Source organism: Gadus morhua, chromosome 9 (genome assembly GCF_902167405.1).
Source record: "Gadus morhua chromosome 9, gadMor3.0, whole genome shotgun sequence".
Classification (NCBI taxonomy): Eukaryota; Metazoa; Chordata; class Actinopteri; order Gadiformes; family Gadidae; genus Gadus; species Gadus morhua.
In genome coordinates, this window is record NC_044056.1 from 12,237,164 (window position 1) to 12,260,563 (window position 23,400).

Sequence of the window (23,400 nt, forward strand, 5' to 3'; positions counted from 1 at the left end):
TTTGGCTGAGACAGAGACTGTAGTCATCTTAGAAGCAACACAATCAAAGTGGTCATTAGTTTGTTCACAAGGGAAGGGCTGAAACATTAGTTGTATTGAATGTTATATTGAAGTTATATTGAATGGTCTCCTCCCTAGCGGATGTCGTATTAATAAAGTTATTGAATGCTCTGTCCCAGTGGATGCTGACGTCACGGTGGTGGGCTCTGGACCGGGGGGCTATGTAGCTGCCATCAAAGCTGCTCAGCTGGGCTTCAAAGTGAGTATCGACCCCTTCAGTCAGTCGGTTGGACTGCTGAGACTCTAGAGTGTTAGCAGCTGCACCCATAACTTAAACACCAATATCTAGAATCACATTGATTGTAGCACAGGGTCCAATATGGTGTAGGGGTCAAGGTTTGACCCCAAGCGAAAGGTTCTGGGTTCAATTCCCGATGGTCACAGTCTAATCTGAGCAAGGTGACCTCTGACCCCTCGCTGCTCCGTAATGACGTGTGAGGGTATTGGGGGGGGGGGGAGGGGGTCCTGACTGTCTCTGACAGGGTCTAGAGCTGAGGGGACCCCGGTGAACGGTGAAGGACGTGCTCTGTTTAGGGGTCACTCTGTGGGTTCTACAGACTGTAAGCAGACTGTAGCTGAGGGGGGGCCCTGAGGAGGGCCCCTGTGGTGAGGGAAGGTAGAGGTGTCGGATAACGTCTTCTTCTCTTTCCAGACGGTGTGCGTGGAGAAGAACGCCACCCTGGGCGGGACCTGTCTCAACGTGGGCTGCATCCCCTCCAAGGTGAGCCCCGCCCCCCAGTACTACTGTAGCCTATCAGAAGACAAGCCCCCCCCCCCTTTAGCCCATTAGAGTGCAACTCAAGTATATTAAAGACAATGCTAAACTTCTCCTCTCCCTCCCCGACTCCTCTCCCTCCCCTACTCCTCTCCCTCCCTACTCCTCTCTCTCCTTCTCCTCTCCCTCCCGACTCCTCTCTCTCCTTCTCCCTCCCCTACTCCTCTCTCCCCTGCAGGCTCTTCTCAATAACTCCTACCTCTACCACATGGCCCATGGCAAGGACTTTGAGAGCAGAGGAATTGAAAGTAAGGATGGAATCTCCCTGGACAGCAGTCCTTGATGGATGGAGGGAGGGGGAAGCAACGTAGGCCTGTGGAGCGCTGGGGGGTGTTTGAGATGGCCATGTGTTCCTCTGACTCGTCCCTCCTAAAGCCGGATGGATCTCATCAGAATCAGTGTCTGGTGTAACAGTGTGTGTGTGTGTGTGTGTGTGTGTGTGTGTGTGTGTGTGTGTGTGTGTGTGTGTGTGTGTGTGTGTGTGTGTGTGTGTGTGTGTGTGTGTGTGTGTGTGTGTGTGTGTGTGTGTGTCAGTTACGGGTCTGACTCTGAACCTGGAGAAGATGATGGCCCAGAAGAGCGGCGCAGTGAAGGCCCTGACCGGAGGCATCGCTCACCTCTTCAAGCAGAACAAGGTCTGTGCTCCGCTCCTCATCACCTGCTGGGGCTCTGGTCACATGACCAGGGGCCGCGCCAGCTTAGCTAGTGGACTGTACCACCTGGTGAACCGGTCCATCTTACACCTAGCTGGTACTCTGCTTGTGATGTCACTAGAGTCACTGGGCCTTTAGAACCCCTCTCTGGTTCAGATCCAGTAACTTAAAACGCCCCCCATCTGTCAGCGTTCGTACTGCAACCATCCATTCAGCTCCGGTCTTTAACTCGAATCTTAGTCAGGTGTTGATGTTGTGACCTCACTTCCTGTCAGGTGACCCACGTAAACGGGTACGGGCGGGTGAGCGGTAAGAACCAGGTGACGGCCATCTGCGACGACGGCAGCGAGCAGGTCATCAACTCCAAGAACATCCTGATTGCCACCGGGTCGGAGGTCACGCCCTTCCCCGGCATTGAGGTAACCCTGCACAGATCTGACCTCTAGTTCTCTAGATCTGACCTCTGGTTCTCTAGATCTGACCTCTGGTTCTCTAGAGCTGGCCTCTGGTTATCTAGATCTGACCTCTGGTTCTCTAGATCTGACCTCTGGTTTCTCTAGATCTGACCTCTGGTTCTCTAGATCTGACCTCTGGTTTCTCTAGATCGGACCTCTGGTTCTCTAGAACTGTCTTCTGGTTCTCTTGATCTGACCTCTGGTTCTCTAGAACTGTCTTCTGGTTCTCTTGATCTGACCTCTGGTTCTCTAGAACTGTCTTCTGGTTCTCTTGATCTGACCTCTGGTTCTCTAGAACTGTCTTCTGGTTCTCTTGATCTGACCTCTGGTTCTCTAGAACTGTCTTCTGGTTCTCTTGATCTGACCTCTGGTTCTCTAGATCTGAGCGGTTCTCTCTCTCTGACGGTTCTGTCTCTCTCCAGATCGATGAGGAGACCATCGTGTCGTCGACCGGCGCTCTGTCTCTGAGCAAGGTTCCAGCAGAGCTCATCGTGATCGGAGCCGGCGTCATCGGAGTGGAGCTGGTGAGACCAAAGCACGGGTTACTAGTACCCAGTAGACTAACTATAACCAGGAGGGTAACTAGTACCTAGTGGACTAACTATAACAAGTAGGGTTCCTTGTACCTAGTAGACTACCTATAACCAGCAGGGTTCCCAGTAGAGTGGGGTTTTAAAGGAGTGTATTTCCCCTCCCGGCCTGCAGGGGTCAGTGTGGCAGCGGCTGGGCTCCAAGGTGACGGCGGTGGAGTTCCTGGGCCACGTGGGGGGGCTGGGCATCGACATGGAGATCTCAAAGAACTTCCAGCGCATCCTGCAGAAGCAGGGCATGAAGTTCAAACTGGGGACCAAGGTCATGGGGGCGTCACGCCGGCCCGACGGCAAGATCGACGTGGCGTCAGTACTGCTTTTATTACACTATAGATATTATGTTATCTATCTATCAAGGTAGACGTGTTGTCAGTACTGACTTATATAACATTATAGATATTATATTATATATCTATCAAAATAGACGTGTTGTCATTACTGCTTTGCACATTGTATATTATAATACTATTATATTATATTATTTATATAATATAGTGTTCTATTTGATATTTGATTATATATTATGTTATATTATTTATATAATGTATTATTATGTTATGTTATACTACCCATCAGGGTGGAGGCGGCTGCGGGGGGGAAGTCAGAGACCCTGAGTTGTGACGTCCTGCTGGTCTGCATCGGGAGACGACCTTTCACCTCCAACCTGGGGCTGGAGGGGGTCGGCATCACCCTGGACAACAGGGGGCGCATCCCTGTCAACGGGCGCTTCCAGACCGCAGTGCCCAGGTACTGTTACTGACACAGTACTAATACAGTACCCAGGTACTGTTACTGACACAGTACTAATACAGTACACAGGTACTGTTACTGACACAGTACTAATAGATAGGGGTGTAACGGTACACGTATTTGAACCGAACCGTCACTGTACAGGCACTTCGGTGCGGTTACAGAGGTGTACCGCGGTCCGTAAATGTGGCGTACATAGCGTTAATATGGCGAATGTAAAGGCTCGGAGTTCCCCCCGGACCGTATAGCCTTATTAGGGTCGGCTCGCACTTGCGCGACCTCCGCGTAGTAGCAGTAGCAGAGCGCGATCGCGACTGTGTGTGGATTGATGTCTACTGAAGAACTGAGAGCGAACTACATGGCGAGCGACAACAGAAAACCGGAGCTTGAAGATGCCCCCCTGTCATTTAAATCCCAAGTGTGGGAGAACTTTGTATTCCAGGTTAATTATCACAACGGGGAAAGACGAGTGGACAAGTCGAAAGCTGTGTGCAGACATTGTTCAACAGCGATCGTCTATGCAAATGGAAACACATCGAACATGCACAAAATTTTCGCCCCCGGTACAATTTTAACGTGACAGCACCATCCAGGTGTTACTGTCACCGCTGCGAAATGAAAAAAAGTTGTTCAAACCGTTCAAACCCAGCTCCCTACACTATTTAATCAACCCCTACACCTGTCTGTGAATTCAGAACGGGCAAATGCCATCAGCAGGTCTATTGGTGTTTTCATTGCCTCTGACCTACGAGAGGCAATGAAAACACCAATAGATTATAAAATACATAAGCTGTGATTTAAGTTAAGGCTGCAGTTGCACTTTTATTTAATGATTGATATTTATATTTATGAGAACTTCAGAGCTTTAGAGAGCTGCAGGAATATTTTCTTTAAACCCTTAAAGTTTACATACTCTTTGTTTACATACCAGCTTAAAGAGCCTAGACTGAGCATTAACACTGGATTTTTCATTAATTTTATGTTAGGGTTATTGGAGAATTGCAGCAGTATTTTTTTTATATTTGTTACACATTTTATTTGTATGTTTCATACTGACAGCTAAAACTGTTGTGTTTAATTCGTTACTAATTAAACTTATGTTTGTTCTGTCAAGCAATCCGTTTTTTTACCATAACTATGAACCGAACCGTCCTGTACCGTACCGTGACTTTAAAACCGAGGTACGTACCGAACCGTGACTGTTGTGTACCGTTACACCCCTACTAATAGAGTACCCAGGTACTGTTACTGACACAGTACTAATACAGTACCCAGGTACTGTTACTGACACAGTACTAATACAGTACACAGGTACTGTTACTGACACAGTACTAATACAGTACACAGGTACTGTTCCTGACACTGTTGCAGTACTACTACCGTACTACCCTGGACCACACCCAGACAACACTCGGTCACCAAGATAACCAGGCTGTGTTTGGCTGAAGCAGTGACTCTACTCCGGTTTAGATCACTTTACTACTTTACCTCCAGATCCACACGCCATAAATCCATCGTTCTGTACTTTCTGTTTTGTTCAGCTGCACATTAAAGAGTCTCTCTCTCTCTCTCTCTCTCTCCCTCTTCTCTTCTCTTCTCTTCTCTCAGTATCTTTGCCATCGGTGACGTGGTGGCCGGGCCCATGCTGGCCCACAAGGCGGAGGACGAGGGGATCATCTGTGTGGAGGGGATGGCCGGGGGGGCGGTGCACATCGACTACAACTGCGTCCCCTCCGTCATCTACACCCACCCCGAGGTGGCCTGGATCGGCAAGACGGAGGAGCAGCTCAAAGAGGAGGTGGGTGGTGGAGCGGTGATGTCAGCGCTGAAGGATGTCATACAGTAGCAGGGCTCAGGGTTCCCTGCGTTTGTAGGGCTGAACTCACACTCTACCCGGGATCTCATCTTCCTCTCACATAAAGAGGGGGGGCTGGGTGTCCCAAACTTGGAATGGGTATACACTGCTACCAGGCTGACACACCTCCTCAGCATGCTTAACAATGCTGATGCCACTGTCAGAGAGCTTGCCAGAGCTTCCCTCATGCTGGAGCTCAGGAAGAGCAACGTCCCTATGGCCAAAGCAGGCCAGGACAGCTTCTTAGGCTTTGGGAGGAAAAGCAGCGGGAAACTGGACACACAAGCTGCAGGCTTTGGAGTTCGGTCGGACTGGCCGGACCTAAATGATCTGTGCAACAGAATGACAGTCAAACTGGAATGGACACAACACAACTCGCACACAGCACCACAGGCATCTGATGCAGTTGTCTCCGACCTATCTGTAACCGCAGAGGCAACTGTATATCACAATGAGGCACAACACATACTACAGAACACAACAGCAAGGAGATTCCTCCTTAACATATAACAAACAGAGACCAAACAACACTGGACTGGACTTAGAATGCAGGGAAAGCTAACATGCCTAGACTTTGCCGACCACTCTGCTTCCCACTCCATGTACAAAAATGCTGCTGTTGGGGAGGACATCCTCTGTTTCACTGCCAAATCTAGGCTGCAGATGCTACGTAGCAAATACAATCTGGCATTATGGTATCCTGCACACCACCATCCACGCTGTATAATGCACTCTGGCCATCAACTTGAATCAGTTGCCCATGTTGTGAATGGCTGTACTATGTACAAAGGACTGTATATTGCACGCCATGACCGACTTGTCAATCTGATTTCCAGCAATGCTAAAGAAGTATTTCTAGAAAATGTGACCATGTACAAACATTCACGCATCATGTCGGAATGGTTTAACAACTCTATTGATGTGATGTGTAACATCCCAAATACCCCTGATGTTGTGTTTTTAAACAGACAGAAGGGAGGTGCTCTTACTTGAGATAGGCTGTGTGTTTGATCTGTACATGGAAATTGCTTTCAATGATAAAATCGTTAGTAGTTTACTAATAGTGTTTATTTTTGGCAGCTTGGGGCATGTTCACAACCGTGTTTACAGTGGGTTAAGGCTGGCTCGGCTCTCCAGCAGAAAATCTAAACAATTAGCAAAGTTCTGCTCCATATCAGCAGTGATAGGCAGTCTGGCAGTGTGGCGCAGGAGATGCTTGAACAAAGACCTATCTTATCTCTGAAATATTTGAATCCTGTCTCTTGTAATGTGATTGGTAGATTCAAATTAAGAATTAAATGTGAGACAAAGTGTAGCAGTACTGTAGTATCCAGGTGTGTGTATATCTAATGTGTGTGTGTGTGTGTGTGCAGGGCATCCCCTACAAGGTGGGGAAATTCCCCTTCGCGGCCAACAGCCGAGCGAAGACCAACGCGGATACAGACGGTCTGGTGAAGATCCTCGGCCACAAGGAGACGGACCGCATGATCGGGGCCCACATCCTGGGGACCGTAAGAGAGACACACACACAGCCACACACAGACAGGGGACCGTGAGGAGACTGCAAATGCGTGCAGACATACACAATCAAGCAGACACAAAAGCACGCAATCAACATGTACACTACATTATTATTAAGTTTGTAATTATTAGGTAAACGCTATACCACTGTGTTTATCCACCAGGGGGCAGCAGAGATCTGTCTAGTATCTATTAAGTCTGTTAAACAGTGTAACTCTGTTTGTCCACCAGGGGGCGGGAGAGATCATCAACGAGGCGGCGCTAGCGATGGAGTACGGAGCTTCCTGTGAGGATGTGGCCCGCGTTTGCCACGCCCACCCTGTGAGTACTACTACTCCAGTTCTACTAATACTACTGCATTGCTACATAGCCAAATGCACACTCATAATACGGTGTTTGACTGGTGAGTCCTCAAAATACGGCCTTGCATGGTGCAGCTCGTTGACGTGATGTAGTTCAGCTCGTTAACGTGATGTAGTTCAGCTTGATAACGTGATGGAGTACTGCTCATTAATGTAACGGGGTACCGCTCGTTAGCGTGATGGAGTTATACTCGTTAACGTGATGGAGTTTAGCTCGTTAACGTGATGAAGTTCAGCTCGTTAACGTGATGGGAGTTCAGCTCCTTAAAGCACTGTAGTTCCTTTAGTAGGTGTCCCTCAATAATGTTTGCATGGTCTTCTCTCCAGACGGTGTCGGAAGCCTTCAGAGAAGCAAACCTCGCTGCGTCCTTCGGTAAAGCCATCAACTTCTGAGATCTCCTCGCTCGCTCCTGCGCTCTCTTGCTCTCTCACTCTCTCTCTCTCTCTCTCTCTCAGCCCCTTCTCTCTCACCCCCCTCTCTCTCTGTACATAATCATTCTCTCTACGACCTCTGACCCAAGAAACACTCACGCACAACACCAGTAGCCCCGCCCCTCGCTGTGCAATACTTTGTTATTTAAACATTTGGTGAGAACAATAAAGTTATTGGCCAGAGATCTCAGTCTTGCTTTCTTTATTGAATTATTTTTTCGTTTCCAAAATAACCGTTTATAAAACAATTCATGGTGTTCAAACAATAAATTAAGTTGCTCAACAGAACAATTTGATACATTTGCTCACTCCTGCTGCTTTTTCTGATGAGCGAGAGGGGTTTCTGAGGAGTGGGAGGGGTTTCTGCGGAGTGGGAGGGGTTTGGGTAGGGGTTTAGGGTGAGTGGGTGGGGTTTAGGGAGAGTGGGTGGGGTTTAGGAGCATCAACAGTACGATGTCAAACAGGTATGGGCAGGCCATACTGTTCTATGTATAAAATATTTCGGTTATAGGACAGGATTTTATTGATATCATTATTGCTATCACTATTAATTACCTGACGGATGTGTCTGGTAAATTTGAGCTAAAACTAATATATTATGCAAGTTAATATTACACAAGTATATGTTAGTTGTCGCACATATAATACTTAATATATCAGAAGTTGCGTGCGTGCTTGTCTGTGTGTAGTTTGTCTTTGTGGTTGGTTGTATGTGTGTGCGTGTGTGTGAGTATAGTCCGCTCGGCAGCCAATCAATAAATGCATTACAGTTTATACTCTTAGGCTGAGCATCAGCTTGCTCCAGGGAATACAGTGTGGTCTGATCAGTCAGTGTTTACAGTGCGGTCGGTTCAGCGTGCTGCAGTGTGCACAGTTTGGTCGGATCAGTGTGTACAGTGTGGGCGGGTTGTCGCTGAGTAGATCAGGAAGAATGAACGCGCTGCTAGCGGAGGAACGCGCTGTGCGTAAATAAAGCGCATGAGCATCGGGAGTCGATATGTGATTGACATCACCAGAGCTGTGGACGGAACAAACGGCCCCAAAACCAGTCGCCAGGTAAGACCGCCGTCTCACCTGCTTTCAGAGAGGGAAAGTAGCGCAGACTAGTCGTTCAAGAAAAACAGAGAGAAGCGTTTACCTGCCGGGAATGGAAGTGTACTTAGCGCAGTGTGTGCCTCCTGTGTTTGTCATGTGAACCAGATCTTCTGCTCTGAGGACCAGACTCACTAATGCTCCTGGTCTGAAGCCTTTAATCCGGTAATGATGAACAATGAGTTCATAATGCCTCCAGATGTTGACCAGGTGATGGAGTCGGTCGCTGTTCTAAAGAAAACCACTTCAAATCAGAAACATTATATTACCAGTCAAAACTGAACCACAGTTTTCATTTAGTTTAGGCAGTGAGAAGTTGTGAAGTCATTTCGGACATTTTGTATTGCCATGTGTTTTTCTATTTACCTTTTCTAACTACCTTTCTTTTAATTGTTGTTATACTATTTAAATTGATATCTCTTGATGAGCCCGAAAACTAACACTTTCAAGCAAGATTAATAAAGCCTTGTGAGTCTTAAATTAATATCAACACAATAAGGGTGCTGCCGAAATTAGAGTGGCTCCTGGCTATGAGTTTGGTCAATATTGGCTATAGACGTTTTTAACAGTGAACTAGAGGGTTTCTGTCTGTTCTTGGATTCTTCCTCATGGATCAGGTGTTGGTCTGGTTTGGACCGGTTCTAGTCTGGTCTGGTCTGCCCAGGGTCCACACTCGGCCTCATTAGTGGAGAATGTTATCAGAGGAACCCCGCCCTTAGCTAACGGCCCGCCCTCCCCGCTCGGTCAACAAGAGACTGACTCAACAAGGCTTTGCCACGGGCACCGCACACAGGATGTGACATCACACGGGGCGACAGCGATACCGCGGGCACCGCACACAGGATGTGACATCACAAGGAGGGACTCCGCACACAGAATGTGACATCACACGGGGCGACAGCGATACCACGGGCACCACATACAGGTCTGGTCTCCATCAGGGACCCTATCTGTGTAATACCACCCCCCTCCACTAGGGACCCTCTCTGTTTACTACCGTCCCCCTCCATCAGGGACCCTCTCTGTGTACTACCGTCCCCATCCACTAGGGACCCTCTCTGTGTACTACCGTCCCCCTCCACTAGGGACCCTCTCTGTGTACTACCGTCCCCCTCCACTAGGGACCCTCTCTGTGTACTACCGTCCCCCTCCATCAGGGATCCTCTCTGTGTACTACCGTCCCCCTCCACTAGGGACCCTCTCTGTGTACTACCGTCCCCCTCCATCAGGGATCCTCTCTGTGTACTACCGTCCCCCTCCACTAGGGACCCTCTCTGTGTACTACTGTCCCCATCCACTAGGGACCCTCTCTGTGTAATACCGTCCTCCTCCACCAGGGGCAGCAGCACTATGGGGGCAGAGGTCAGACATGAGACCGATCGCCTCCTCGTCAGGCCATCGTTTCCTCGGGGTTCTGGGATCAACGCCCGCTTCATGTATGTTTGTTTTCCAGAACGCAGCCATGATAAATATCACGTCCACCGCCTCCACCCCCCTGACCTCCGTCACACAGAACAGCTCCAACTCCACCGCCGCCCCTGGCTTCATCGACCAGATCCTGCATGACCTTCCCTGTAAGTAAACCCCGCCCCTTACCTGGTCTCACCTGGTCACACACCTACAGACACCCACACACCTACACACACCTGGTCACACAACAACACACACCTGGTCACACAACAACACACACCTGGTTACACAACAACACACACCTGGTCACACACCAACACACACCTGGTCAGACACCAACACACACCTGGTCAGACACCAACACACACCTGGTCAGACACCAACACACACCTGGTCACACACCAACACACACCTGGTCAGACACCAACACACACCTGGTTACACACCAACACACACCTGGTTACACACCAACACACTCCTGGTCAGACACCAACACACACCTGGTCAGACACCAACACACACCTGGTTACACACCAACACACACCTGGTTACACACCAACACACACCTGGTCACACACCAACACACACCTGGTCACACACCAACACACACCTGGTCACACACCAACACACACCTGGTCACACACCAACACACACCTACACAAACCAAAACACACCTGGTCACACCAATGCACATACACCACGTCGTTAAGACTTAAAAAACTTGCATTTAAGTTGATATTGGAACCAGGATCAGTCCCTTAATCTTAGATAAGAGTTTTATGGACTAGGTTCCTTAAACCAGCGACCATCATTCAGGAGCAGATCCCAGCCCCACCATGTGACCCTCAATGTTAAGGGCTGATTATGGTCCTACGTTCACGCAACGCAAGGACCACGTAGAGGCTTCGACGCAGTCGTGAACCTTTATGGCTCTGCGTCAGGTTTTAGTGAGCGGACCAATCACAGCCCTTGCTGCTGCGTCGCCTCGACGGAATGTTACAATTATTGGGAGGCACACATCAGGCCCTTGCGGTGGACACAAGGAGGGTCTGCTAGGACGTAACGGGTCCGTAACCCCCTTGCGTTGTGTGAACGTGGGACCATAATCAGCCCTTTAGACGAGGGCTCCAGGGTCTGATGTCCATTCTCCGCTGTTCCCTCCTCTTCCACCGGGGGCGTAGTTCCACTCTGGGTGCTGTATGCCATCCTGGCCGCGGGGGGGCTGGTGATCCTGGTGGTCATCTGCCTCTGCATCTGCTGCTACTGCAAACGGAAGAAGAGCCGCAAGAAGAAGAAGCAGCATCAGCTGGAGCTGAAGGGGCTGGAGGCGGCGAGCGGCGCCGCGCTGGTGAGACGCCCCCTGCTGGCCACCGGACACACCTGTTGTGTGGTGTGTCCGTGAGTCTGTTGTGTGGTGGCTGATGTGCGTTGTGTGTGGTGGTGGGGGGTGGTTGACTCCACTGTCGGTGTGTTTTTTCATGTTGTGTTATTGTTGTTTATCTGTTGCGTTATTGATGTCATTGTATTGAGTAGTTGTGTGTTCTTGTGTTGTATAGTTTAGTTATTGTGTTGTTATCATGTAGTCATTGTGATTTTGTTATTGTGTTGCTTTGCGTAGTTCTTTGGACGTGTGTGTGCGTTGTGTTGTATAGTCTAGTTTTGTGTTGTTATTATTTTGTAGTTATTTGTATTGGTGCGTGTGTGTGTGTCTTTCTGGTGTTTGCGTGTGCGTGTGTGTGTGTGTGTGTGTGTGTTTGCATGTGTGTGTGTGCCAGGTGGGCTCCGGCAGTGATGATAACAGGTACGGCTCCAACCAGAAGAAGCGAGGGAAGCTGCTGTACTCTCTGGACTACCAGGCCACCAAGACCGAGGTCAGCGTTACAATGGTTACACCTTCAAGGCCCTCCCAGCCATCGATACACGCCCTTTAGTTTCCCTGATGGTCCACCTATCAGGACAACCTACCTGCTCCCTGTCTGCTGGGTGCCTGCTTCCTGCCTGCTGGGTATTTGCTTCCTGCCTGCTGGGTATTTGCTTCCTGTCTGCTGGGTATTTGCTTCCTGTCTGCTGGGTATTTGCTTCCTGTCTGCTTCCTGTCTGCTGGGTATATGCTTCCAGTCTGCTTCCTTTCTTCACGGGTTCTTACTGGGTTTTTCCTCCCTGTCTGCAGGAGATCTGCTGTATGACTGCGGTGCACATACTATCTGCTATCTGCTTCCTGTGTGCTGGGTATGTACTTCCTGTTAGCTGGTTATCTGTCTCCTGTCTTCCTGTGTAACTACTTCCTATCCTCCTGTGTATCTACTTCCGGGGCCTCTTGGGATTCTCTTTTTTGCATAGGAAATTTCCTTTCCTAATGAAATGACCCGGAAGTTCTTGGGAGGAAATTCTAAAAATGCTCAGGAAAGGAGCCTCGATGCATCCTTTAACCTCCTTTAGCATAGGTTTCTCCTGACCAACCTTTATGGAAGGAAAATAGATATTTTATTTATATTATAATATATAAAATGCAGACTTTACATTTAAGAAAGACTACTGGGGGCAGTTAATTTCATAATCAACATAAGTTTAGCCTTTTTTTTTTTTTCACGTGATTTGGGATTCAAGGGGCCTAAAATATTCCTGTTGGCCAAATCCGACATAAGTGATTCTCACTCTTGGCGACAACCTGATTGAGATCAATATGACAAGAACACATGGATGGAAAGAGCGCTTGTTGCAGTCCAACTTCGGAAAACTGTAGTTCCACGCTAGAGACGCTAGAAGTCAGCAATACTCGCAATGACTATTCGTAGAGGCCCCCAGTCTTCCTGTGTATCTACTTTCCTGGGTATCTACTTTCCTGTCTGGTATCTCATCCTCTTCTTGTCTGGTATCTCATGCCTCTTCCTGTGTATCTACTTCTTGTCTGGTATCTCCTCCTCTTCCTGTCCTCCTAGCTGACGGTGGGCATCAAGCAGGCGGCCGAGCTGATGGCCATGGACCTGGGGGGGTCCTCAGACCCCTACGTGAAGGTCTACATCTCCCCCAGCAGGACAAAGACCTACGAGACCAAGGTCCACCGCAACACGCTCAAACCTCTGTTCAACGAGCACTTCACCTTCCAGGTGAGAGTTCTGCAACGAGCTCCTCCCCCTCCAGGTGAGCCGCCCGTCCCCCTCCAGGTGAGCCGCCCGTCCCCCTCCAGGTGAGCCGGGGCCTCCTGCGGAGCTTCAGGTTCAGCTCAGCCTCTTGGTTGTGAACTCCTCATTAAACAGTTATACTCAGTAACACGACAGGAAGGAGCCAGGTGAAGGCCTCAGCCTGAGGTGTGTGTGTGTGTGTGTGTTCCTCAGGTGACGAGGAGCGTGCTGGCCGCGTCGGTGGTGGTCATGCAGGTGTTCGACTTCGACAGGTTCTCCAAACACGACATCATCGGGGAGCTGAGGGTGGACCTCAGCTCTGTGGACTGGAACCACGTGATCGAGGAGTGGCAGGACCTCAGCGACCCCCTCAAGTGTGAGGTCAGTCCTGACCTCAGTCCCTCATTCCTAGCCCTAAGTCCAGACCCTCAATCCCTCAGGCTAGACCCTCATTCCTGATCAGTCCCTCAATCCTGGCCCTCTGTCCAGACCCTCAGACCAGACCCTCAGAGTGTGTGTGTGTGTGTGTGTGTGTGTGTGTGTGTGTGTGTGTGTGTGTGTGTGTGTGTGTGTGTGTGTGTGTGTGTGTGTGTGTGTGTGTGTGTGTGTGTTTGTCAGCCTGAGGACCTAGGAGAGATCTGCATCTCTCTGCGCTACGTGCCGGCGGGGGGCCGTCTGACGGTGGTTGTCCTGGAGGCCAGGAACCTTAAGAGCATGGACCTGGGAGGGTCCTCAGGTAGACAGGAAGTGACATCACAGGAGGACAGATGAACGGGGAATCATCTCATTCCTGTACACCTTATCTTTCTTCTCATTTGAATAATATAATACTTATATTATCCTTATCCTAGCTATCTTTGTTGTATACGAGGAAAGGGTTAACCTAGTGATTGATGGTTCTATGAACATCCTTACTGTACCGACAGAGAATATATTGTTGTTTCTCTTTCTTCTGACAAACGTACTTATTGTAAGTTGCTTTGGATGAAAGCGTCTGCTGAATGCCCTAAATGTAATATTCTACAGTTGGTCCGGTACTGCTGGCTTCTCCCAGCAGCCTGAGACATTAGACTCCCGGTCCCGGGGAACCCTGTAGAGGGAACCCTGTAGACTGAGGGAACCCTCTAGAGGGCGGGGCTGAAGCTGCTGTTTGTGTGCAGACCCCTATGTGAAGGTCCAGCTGGCTCTGGACAAGAAGAAGTGGAAGAAGAAGAAGACCTCCATCAAGAAGAAGACGTTGAACCCGTACTTCAACGAGTCGTTCTCCTTCGACGTCCCCTTCGACCACATCCAGGTGAGGACCACAGCGGGGTGGGGGTTCAGGACTTGAGTTAAGGGTTGGAGTTAAGGGTTGGAGATGAGGGTTTTGGCCAGGTTTGTGGTTCGATTTTGTGGTTAAGGGTTTCGGGTTTATATTTGGATTTCAGGGCTTTAGTTAAGTGTCAGAATTAAGGGATTTGGGTTCAGGGTTACCGCAATGGTTAAGTTAAGGAGGCGGATGCGGTCAGGGTGGGTAGTAAGGCCGTGTTGTACCATGTGACCCAGCGGGTCCACCTGGTGGTGTCGGTGTGGGACCACGACGCGGTGTCGCGGAACGACACCATGGGGAAAATCTTCTTGGGCTCGGACGCGTCGGGGAACCAGCTGATGCACTGGGCCGACATGCTGGCCAACCCCCGCCGGCCGGTCGGCCAGTGGCACACGCTGCTGACCGCCGAGCAGGTCAACTCCACCCTGGTGCTGAAGAAGAAGCTGGCCCTGCCCAAGATGATCAGCAGGCAGCGCTGAGGGGTCCTCGTCCCCCGGGGTCCCCCGAAGAACCTCCAGCAGGTCCTTCAGAACCTCCAGCCCTGGGTCCTTCAGAACCTCCAGCCCTGGGTCCTACAGAACCTCCAGCCCTGGGTCCTTCAGAACCTCCAGCCCTGGGTCCTACAGAACCTCCAGCCCTGGGTCCTACAGAACCTCCAGCCCTGGGTCCTACAGAACCTCCAGCCCTGGGTTCGTCAGAACCTCCTGCCCTGGGTCCTTCGGAACCTCCAGCCCTGGGTCCTACAGAACCTCCAGCCCTGGGTTTGTCAGAACCTCCTGCCCTGGGTCCTTCGGAACCTCCAGCCCTGGGTCCTTCAGAACCTCCAGCCCTGGGTCCTTCAGAACCTCCAGCAGGTCCTCTACAGAACCTCCTGCCCTGGGTCCTACAGAACCTCCAGCCCTGGGTCCTTAAGAACCTCCAGCCCTGGGTCCTTCAGAACCTCCAGCCCTGGGTCCTTCAGAACCTCCAGCAGGTTCTCTACAGAACCTCCTGCCCTGGGTCCTTCAGAACCTCCTGCCCTGGGTCCTTCAGAACCTCCAGCCCTGGGTCCTTCAGAACCTCCAGCAGGTTCTCTACAGAACCTCCAACCCTGGGTCCTTCAGAACCTCCTGCCCTGGGTCCTTCAGAACCTCCAGCAGGTCCTGCAGGTTGTTGAACTTGAAGTGGCTCAGGGGGAAGTGAACCAGAAGAGCAGACTCAGTTTCTCCCTAATCCACGGATCTCTTGTCCCGTGACATCAACACTTGCAACATCACTCTGGATCTAATATACATTTGAATGTTAAGAACAAAAACTGGCCTGTTTGTCATATTTACTCCCTGTATTAAATATATTTGGCTATCCCAAAAGCGGCAGACATCAGTTAATTTACAAACCTCCATGGCAGCAGGAAGTTGATGTCCTCACAGGAAGTGGTTAAGTATGTACAGGAAGTGGGTCCAGAAGAATACAATCAGTCAGAATCCTCTCTCTCTCCCCCGCTCTGTCTGATGAGAGAGCGGGGGAGCTAGGACCTTGGCAACACCAGAATGTCCTCCAGGGTGAATAAGTTGATTGTTTTCATTTCCCAGGGAGGAGGAACAGAGATATGGAATGAGGATGTAAGGAGCTCCAGGAGGCTTTTTGAGATGCTAATCTTTAACACCCCCCCACACACACACACACACACACACACACACACACACACACACACACACACACACACACACACACACACACACACACACACACACACACACACACACACACACACACACACACACACACTCTCTCTCTCTCTCTCTCTCTCTCTCTCTCTCTCTCTCTCTCTCTCTCTCTCTCTCTCTCTCTCTCTCTCTCTCTCTCTCTCTCTCTCTCTCTCTCTCTCTCTCTCTCTCACACACACACCCCGACACACACCGACACACACATATCCTGGAGTAGATATATAAACTATGTTGTTTAAAGTCTGAAGGTCTGAATTAATGAATACAATTATTCTCGTACGTAGACTAAACCTAAAATATGGCCTTATAATAAATCAATAAATAAAGATATTCTTTTATAAATCCCAGACAGGAAACGCGGGTGTCATAGCAGAACATGTCGATTAGAATATAAAAGCCGAGATTACACCTTCAACCAGCGTGTGGATTCACCTCCCTGTTTCCACCGTAATTGTTTTTCCTCCGCGCCTGATGAATTTCCTTTATTGATGACGGAGGCCAGAGATGCACATTCTGGTCGTTATGGAGAACAGTGACATCAGAGGTGTTACCTTGACACCCAGAGCATCCGCAGCATCAGCACCACTAATGAGCTCTCATTCAGTCTCCGGCAGGGCGCAGGGCAGGAACCATCCATCGCTCAATGCACCAAGGTTTGTGATCCTTCCTAGACATGTGATATTATCCAGAAACACACAGCGACTAGGCCTAGAAAAGGAGTCATTATATACAATAGAGGAGCCAAGGGCAATAGCGTCAGACATTCTGCGGACTGGATTGTAAAACCAATGACTTAACTTTTAGTGCTCAAGTTTGGTTCGGCGTTGTTAATCATTGCTGTTGTGATGGGAAAACCTTGCTGTGTTCCAAACTATTTAGCGATTTACTTCTTAATTTACTCATTGATTACTCAAGGGTGGACGTCAAATTTGGTGCATCATGCAACCGAAATTATGAATATTTAATGCAGCAGCAAGATGGGTGAAATTAGATTTGTTTAAGTGTTGAACTGCATCACAAATTAAGTGTTGAACAGCATCACATATTAAGTGTTGAACAGCATCACTTAATAAGTGAAAGTGTAGCCCCGCCCCCGTGACGTCACGCTGCTCACCAGCGGATGTGATGGCGACCAGCTCAGGTTCAGTCTCAGGTCTAAACTCGGGTACCACCGGCTGGTCTATCTAGACCAGCTCATCGACCAGGGGGGTACATGTCGTCCGAGCCGAGCGGAACCATGCGGACGAGGAGACCCGAGGTGGGCGAGCAGCTTTAGCTTTAGCATTAGCATTAGCCCGTGGGAAGCTAGCGAACCCAACGCTACGGGGGCTACCTGGTAAAGACCACTATCATTTTGTTGTGATGCTCCGGTGTGGGTCCGGGGTGTCTGTCCTCCGGGTCTGGCTCTGGTCCTGGTGAACAGGGCTGGACTGATGCTAGGGGGGTCGCACGGAGCTGCTGTTGCTGTTAAAGGATGCAATGCTAGCAATGAAGCTAGCTGTATTGAGCTCTGTATGTTACCAACGCTGTGAGCTATTTATAACATTTATCTGTGGTCTGATCTCATGCATTGGGCCAAACGTGCGTCTTTGAAACAGAGTTTGAACGCATCTCTGTGCAGCAATGTGGTTGAGTTTCCAAGGGGCTTGAACGCATCTCCGCGGCGTTCGAGTCAGATCCGTTTAAACCACCATCAGTGGTGTGCAGGTGAAAGGGTTCGCTCAGTTATGTAGGAAAACATTTTGAGTTGTTCGTGTCTCCGACCAACAGCAGGATGGAGGCGGCGGGGGAGTGGAGTAAAAACGTGAAGTTGGAGACCAAGCCGTTCCTCAAGCACCATGGCCGAGTTGGTGAGACGAGTTTCATACCTTAATGTCTAAACTTACATTCAATGTAAATGAACAATGAAGTAACTTCGAGGTGTTTCTCTACTACAGCCGTCGCCAAGAACCTCTCAGACCTCCTCAGGACCTCCTGGAGCCTGCAGATCCCCTCCCAATGTGCTGGTAGGTCTAACCTCCGCTTCCCGTCTCAGTACCTCAAGGTTAGTGCTATACAGTCAAGAGATGTTCTGGTACACATTTCCACCTCCGAACGCAGCATAACACCGTAGTGTTTGATGTTCTCTGCCTGTGTAGTAAATGAGTCATGTGACGGTATTGGATCGGCACACGGATTTGCGTACTCGCCGATATCCGACACGCAAACATGCATTTTAGGAAGAGTATCGTAGGAATTTCAGATACTGGTATCGGCATGGGAACAGCGCAGTCTGTCTGAAACCCCAGTACTCGTCCAATCAGAAGGCAGTATTGTAATGCCCCCCCCCCCCCTGCCAGGTTCTTGCCCGGACCTGATGATGAGCAGGACTGAGCCGGCTGACCCGGGCCCCGTTGCCATGGCGCTGACCCCGCAGCTGCCCCCCCGGGCCCCACGGCCCCCCCGCCCCCACCGGCCCCTCTGCCTGTCGGTCTCCTCCGACAGCAGCGGAAGGTTCCGGGCCCTGGATTCCCTGGAGTGGAGGAACAACCTGAAGGCCCAGGTAACACACACGCACATATATATTCACACAACCTTAAGGCCCAGGCAACACACACACACACACACACACACACACACACACACACACACACACACACACACACACACACACACACACACACACACACACACACACACACACACACACACACTCTCTCTCTTAATAATTGGCATACTCCAAAAGTTTTAATTCGTTACTCATGAATGCATGAACTCATGAGTATACATCTGAGTTTTGGCTACCAATGTGCAAAAAAAAAAAAAAAAAGTGCAAAAACAAGAACATTCACGTTTTTTATCCTGACTAAAACCTCGTAAGGAAAGCCTTTCTCGTAGATCGCACAATCTTTCCCCGTCTTCTTTAAATGCAACTGCATTACCGTCTCTCCCATGATGGTCAGCATCTCGCGGATTTCACTGTCACTCCAGTTAGAACTCCAGAGGTTGATGTGGCTGCGTTGTCTCTGTTGTAGAGACAACGCAATATTACCTCTTCCCAAGTCCCGCCCCGGGAACCACAGCCGTTTAATCGCATTCACTTCAAAATGAAACCGCCAATATGTGTAGGTGCGGGGGGGTAAATTGGGGTGCGAGATCAGGCCGGTGTAAACGCGCGAACCATGCCGGGAAAAAGGTGTGCATAAGACGGGCATATTTGGCAGTGTAAAAGTGTTTATATATACACATACATGCAAGCATACATACACACCACACTGGACTACAGGGCCCAGGATGAGACGTTCTCCTTCCTGTTGCAGATGGAGCAGGCCCACAGTGTGGGCGCGGCCAGCAGCACGGGGTCCCTGGAGCGGGCGTCCCTGTTCTGTGCGGCGGGGGGGTCGGCGGGGGGCTCCAGCCCCGTGGAGGTCCTCCAGAGGACCAAGTCCTCGGGCCGCTTCTCCCTCTTCTCCCCGCCGTGGAACAGCAGCTCAGAGTCGGACTCCAACCCCCCGTCCCGCACCGGCTCCACCAAGCTTCGCAACTACAGCCGGCGGGCCGCCACGGGCCCCGCGGGCGCCGGCCGGGCCCCCGACCCCGCCCCGGGGCCCCCGTCCCCCCGGGCCTCCCCGGGGGAGCAGGTCCAGTACTCGGAGCCGGTCATCTCCAAGGTGACGGACTACATCTTCGTGGGGAACCTGAACGCGGCGTACAGCGGGCGCGCGCTCTGCAGGAACAACATCGACAGCGTGATCGACACCAGCGGCAGCCCCGCCCTCAGCCTGATCCCCTGCACCTGCTCGCGGCGCACACGCCACTCCTGGTCCCGCCTCAAGGTGGACATGGAACTGGCGCCGGGCGACGCCCCCACGCTGCAGCAGCGCTGCTTCCAGGACATCAACGGGTGCATGGAGGCGTCGGCGGAGAGGAAGAAGCGGGTGCTGGTGCACTGCGGGGACGGCTCGTCGCTGGCGCCCACCGTGGTCATCCAGTACCTGATGGTGAAGCACCACATGCGGCTGCTGCCCGCCTACGAGCTGCTGCGCTCGCGACACCCCCTCAACATCAGGGAGCGTCACCAGGACGTGCTGGTGGCCCTGGAGCGCACCCTGCACCCGGGGGGGGGCATGGCCCCCGAGGGCTTCAAACAGGCCCTCTCCCGGAGGCTGGCCTGGACCTGACTCCTCCTGGCTCCTCCTGGTTCCTCCTGGTTCTCCTCCTACTAACCAGGAGGAGGCCTCCTGTCTGACCCGCCGCGGTCGGGCCGGTGTACGGGCAGCGTGGGTGTTTGTGCTTGCGTACGGTGATCGTTGTTGTGAAGTGTTATCTGCAACATGTCCCTCCTCCTGCTCCTCCTGCTCCTCCCGCTCCTCCCCGGGGGGGAGGACATGCAGTAGGCTTGATGTGGTGGCTGTCTCCGGCTCTGTGGTAAACATGTCTTTGGCGTGACGTGCTCGGTGTTTAATATCAGTGGAACTCAGGAGACTGTTGATGTCACTCCAGGGTGGGAGACTCTGAAGGACCCCAGGGGCCGCCCACCGAGGGGCCCGATCACAAAGAAACAAACGTAAGGACATGAACTGCTCTTCCAGAGAAGAGAATCCTTCTTCTTCCAGAAACACATCGGTGTGAACACTGTTGTTCTCTTTGGTGTGGACTCTTCGTCTTTAACTCGTCTCGGAACTATTTATGAACTCTGACAGCCATCTATTGCAAGAACGAAGTTTGCACAAGCATAGCTTTTAAATGCCTCACCCCAGCTAGGCTCACCCATGGGCTGGGGCGAGGAAGATGAAGGTGAGGAAGGAGCACATCGCTAGGCTTCAGGGATTCTGCTCCAAGATGAGTTGCAGAAATGTCCAAATGCACACGCTCTAGTTGTTCTGTTGTAATATATCCCCCTTAATGATGGTCCAAACCAGATGGCCAACCTGGGTACCCTGGATTGGGTCATCCCAGATTGATTGATGATGTCTTGAGGCTGGTAGATGAGTTACTCTAGTGTGCATAGGCAGTCCTGGTCGGATGGGCCTTGAGCCCTCAACCTCATCCAAAACCCCAAGTTATCAATTCTACCTTGGTAGATTATAATAGGATTTAAAGTAGAACACTTGGCCTTTTGAATCAGGTGTAGGATCCCCTAACCCTAAGTCAGTGGTTCAGTGGACATTGATTTTCTAATGTGGTCTCTGACTTTGGGGAATGTGTGTTGTCTAAAACCTGTAACCTGAAAGTTGTCTCAATGCTACGCATATCTATAGGGACTGGAGGGAGTAGGGACATAGGAGGGAGTGTGTGAGGACTCAGTGGGGACCTAACTGGGACATAGGAGGGATTGTGTGAGGACTCAGTGGGGACCTAACTGGGACATAGGAGGGAGGGTGTGAGTACTCAGTGGGGACCTAACTGGGACATAGGAGGGAGTGTGTGAGGACTCAGTGGGGACCTAACTGGGACATAGGAGGGAGTGTGTGAGGACTCAGTGGGGACCTAACTGGGACATAGGAGGGATTGTGTGAGGACTCAGTGGGGACCTAGCTGGGACATAGGAGGGAGTGTGTGAGGACTCAGTAGACTTGGTGGAAGTGTAAGGACTAAGTTGGGACTTAGTGAGGGCTTGGTGGGAGTGTTAGTGAGGTTAGCCCTCACCCAGTGGGGACTGTATGCTGAGGTAGTGGGAGGGTTAGTGGGGACTGTATGATGAGGTAGTGTTAGTGGGGACTGTATGATGAGGTAGTGTTAGTGGGGACTGTATGATGAGGTAGTGTTAGTGGGGACTGTATGATGAGGTAGTGGGAGGGTTAGTGGGGACTGTATGATGAGGTAGTGGGAGGGTTAGTGGGGACTGTATGATGAGGGAGGGTTAGTGGGGACTGTATGATGAGGGAGTGTTAGTGGGGACTGTATGATGAGGTAGTGGGAGGGTTAGTGGGGACTGTATGATGAGGGAGGGTTAGTGGGGACTGTATGATGAGGGAGTGTTAGTGGGGACTGTATGATGAGGTAGTGTTAGTGGGGACTGTATGATGAGGGAGTGTTAGTGGGGACTGTATGATGAGGTAGTGTTAGTGGGGACTGTATGATGAGGTAGTGGGAGTGTTAGTGGGGACTGTATGATGAGGTAGTGTTAGTGGGGACTGTATGATGAGGTAGTGTTAGTGGGGACTGTATGATGAGGTAGTGGGAGTGTTAGTGGGGACTGTATGATGAGGGCGTGTTAGTGGGGACCCATTTGGGTCTGTATGATGAGGTAGTGCTAGGACGTGGTGGTCTATGGTGGTCTCCAGTGGCTCCCGGAGCCAGCTGTACGGTGCCTTGAGGTGGAGAAGTACCCGGACGTGAGGTGATATTTGCACACTGTATGCATTTCATGGGCATTGACTTTGATATTTTCCACTATTTGTGTAAATGTTTCCTATTGACTTGTAATGAAGTGATTCTTGCAGCTTTTCAGTTTGGTGCTTTGGTGGTTGATTTGATTTCATGTGTTCTCGTGGTTCTGCTGTTGCTCTCGATGGCTGCTTGTTGTTGTAGTGAACACATGATATTTTCTAGCAGGTCTCTCAGGTGAACTCATAGTGGCCGAATGTTTCCACGAATGCCATGTGACCGTGTGAAGTGTTTTCTAGTCACCCTGCAGACGTACTGTGAAACTAGTGGATGACTGTTTTGTTTACTCCGATGTTTTGTTAACTATTACTAATTGAAAAACGATATAAAATGAAGTGAGAAACGTGTCAGGAATTGCTTTCATTTATTCACCTTTACATTGCATTTGATCTACTAGGTCTGGATTGTACAGAAGATGATAAGGGCCATATGGGATTTTTTGTCCCATGAGTGCTGAGTATAGATTCTAAGTATAAATAAAGAGTCTTTATTTATACTTATACTTTATTTATACTCCACTCTTTTTATTCTGAGTTTTAAGTCAGAACTCAGAAAAAAGATAATCACATGGTTCCCTAATCCCCTCCATAGTATTGTGATGAAGATGTTGAATCTCTATTAAAATAGCTAGCGTCCGGGTGTTCATTCCAGCCAATAACAGCACCATGAACCATCTATGGTTTACAGATCAGGCCTTGGTTTGATCCGACAGTATGTGGTGCAGGCGGAGGTCACTTGAAGTTTTAATGTCTGCGTTCGGCCAGACACACCCCCACCACCTCCATCACCACCACCACCACCTCCTCCTCTCTCCCCCCCCTCGCCTAGCGGCTGCTGTTGTGGTCCGTCTTTCACCAGACCCCCTGACCCCTTGGACCACTTTGAAATAATGATATTCTCCCACTGTAACTATTATTAACCCCCCCCGTCTTCTCCACG

The 23,400-nt window shown here is 50.4% G+C and overlaps 3 protein-coding genes across 3 annotated transcripts in view; all 3 read left to right on the plus strand.

Moving 5' to 3' along the window:
- Positions 1-7,643, plus strand: part of dld (deltaD) — an 8,685-nt gene extending 1,042 nt beyond the window's left edge. Inside the window, exons 3-14 of the mRNA XM_030366328.1 lie at positions 180-259; positions 713-781; positions 1,014-1,083; positions 1,370-1,470; positions 1,764-1,907; positions 2,366-2,467; positions 2,649-2,839; positions 3,110-3,280; positions 4,892-5,081; positions 6,512-6,649; positions 6,891-6,980; positions 7,349-7,643. Of these exons, the coding sequence (XP_030222188.1) occupies positions 180-259; positions 713-781; positions 1,014-1,083; positions 1,370-1,470; positions 1,764-1,907; positions 2,366-2,467; positions 2,649-2,839; positions 3,110-3,280; positions 4,892-5,081; positions 6,512-6,649; positions 6,891-6,980; positions 7,349-7,414 (1,412 nt within the window). The 3' untranslated portion in view covers positions 7,415-7,643. The remainder of the gene's footprint in view (positions 1-179; positions 260-712; positions 782-1,013; positions 1,084-1,369; positions 1,471-1,763; positions 1,908-2,365; positions 2,468-2,648; positions 2,840-3,109; positions 3,281-4,891; positions 5,082-6,511; positions 6,650-6,890; positions 6,981-7,348) is intronic.
- A 577-nt stretch (positions 7,644-8,220) lies between these two features.
- On the plus strand, positions 8,221-14,892 carry syt8 (synaptotagmin VIII). Its single transcript, XM_030366330.1, has 9 exons — positions 8,221-8,509; positions 9,999-10,119; positions 11,137-11,303; positions 11,731-11,826; positions 12,895-13,062; positions 13,291-13,458; positions 13,696-13,813; positions 14,238-14,371; positions 14,623-14,892. Exons 1-9 carry the CDS (start codon positions 8,432-8,434, stop codon positions 14,863-14,865), a joined length of 1,293 nt encoding a protein of 430 aa, XP_030222190.1. The 5' UTR covers positions 8,221-8,431; the 3' UTR covers positions 14,866-14,892.
- Positions 14,893-17,183: 2,291 nt separating this feature from the next.
- Positions 17,184-22,808, plus strand: LOC115550503 (uncharacterized). The gene is made up of 6 exons (XM_030365599.1): positions 17,184-17,350; positions 17,863-17,942; positions 18,030-18,098; positions 18,432-18,634; positions 19,392-21,860; positions 22,159-22,808. Exons 2-5 carry the CDS (start codon positions 17,867-17,869, stop codon positions 20,250-20,252), a joined length of 1,209 nt encoding a protein of 402 aa, XP_030221459.1. The 5' UTR covers positions 17,184-17,350; positions 17,863-17,866; the 3' UTR covers positions 20,253-21,860; positions 22,159-22,808.
- The last annotated feature ends 592 nt before the right edge of the window (positions 22,809-23,400 follow it).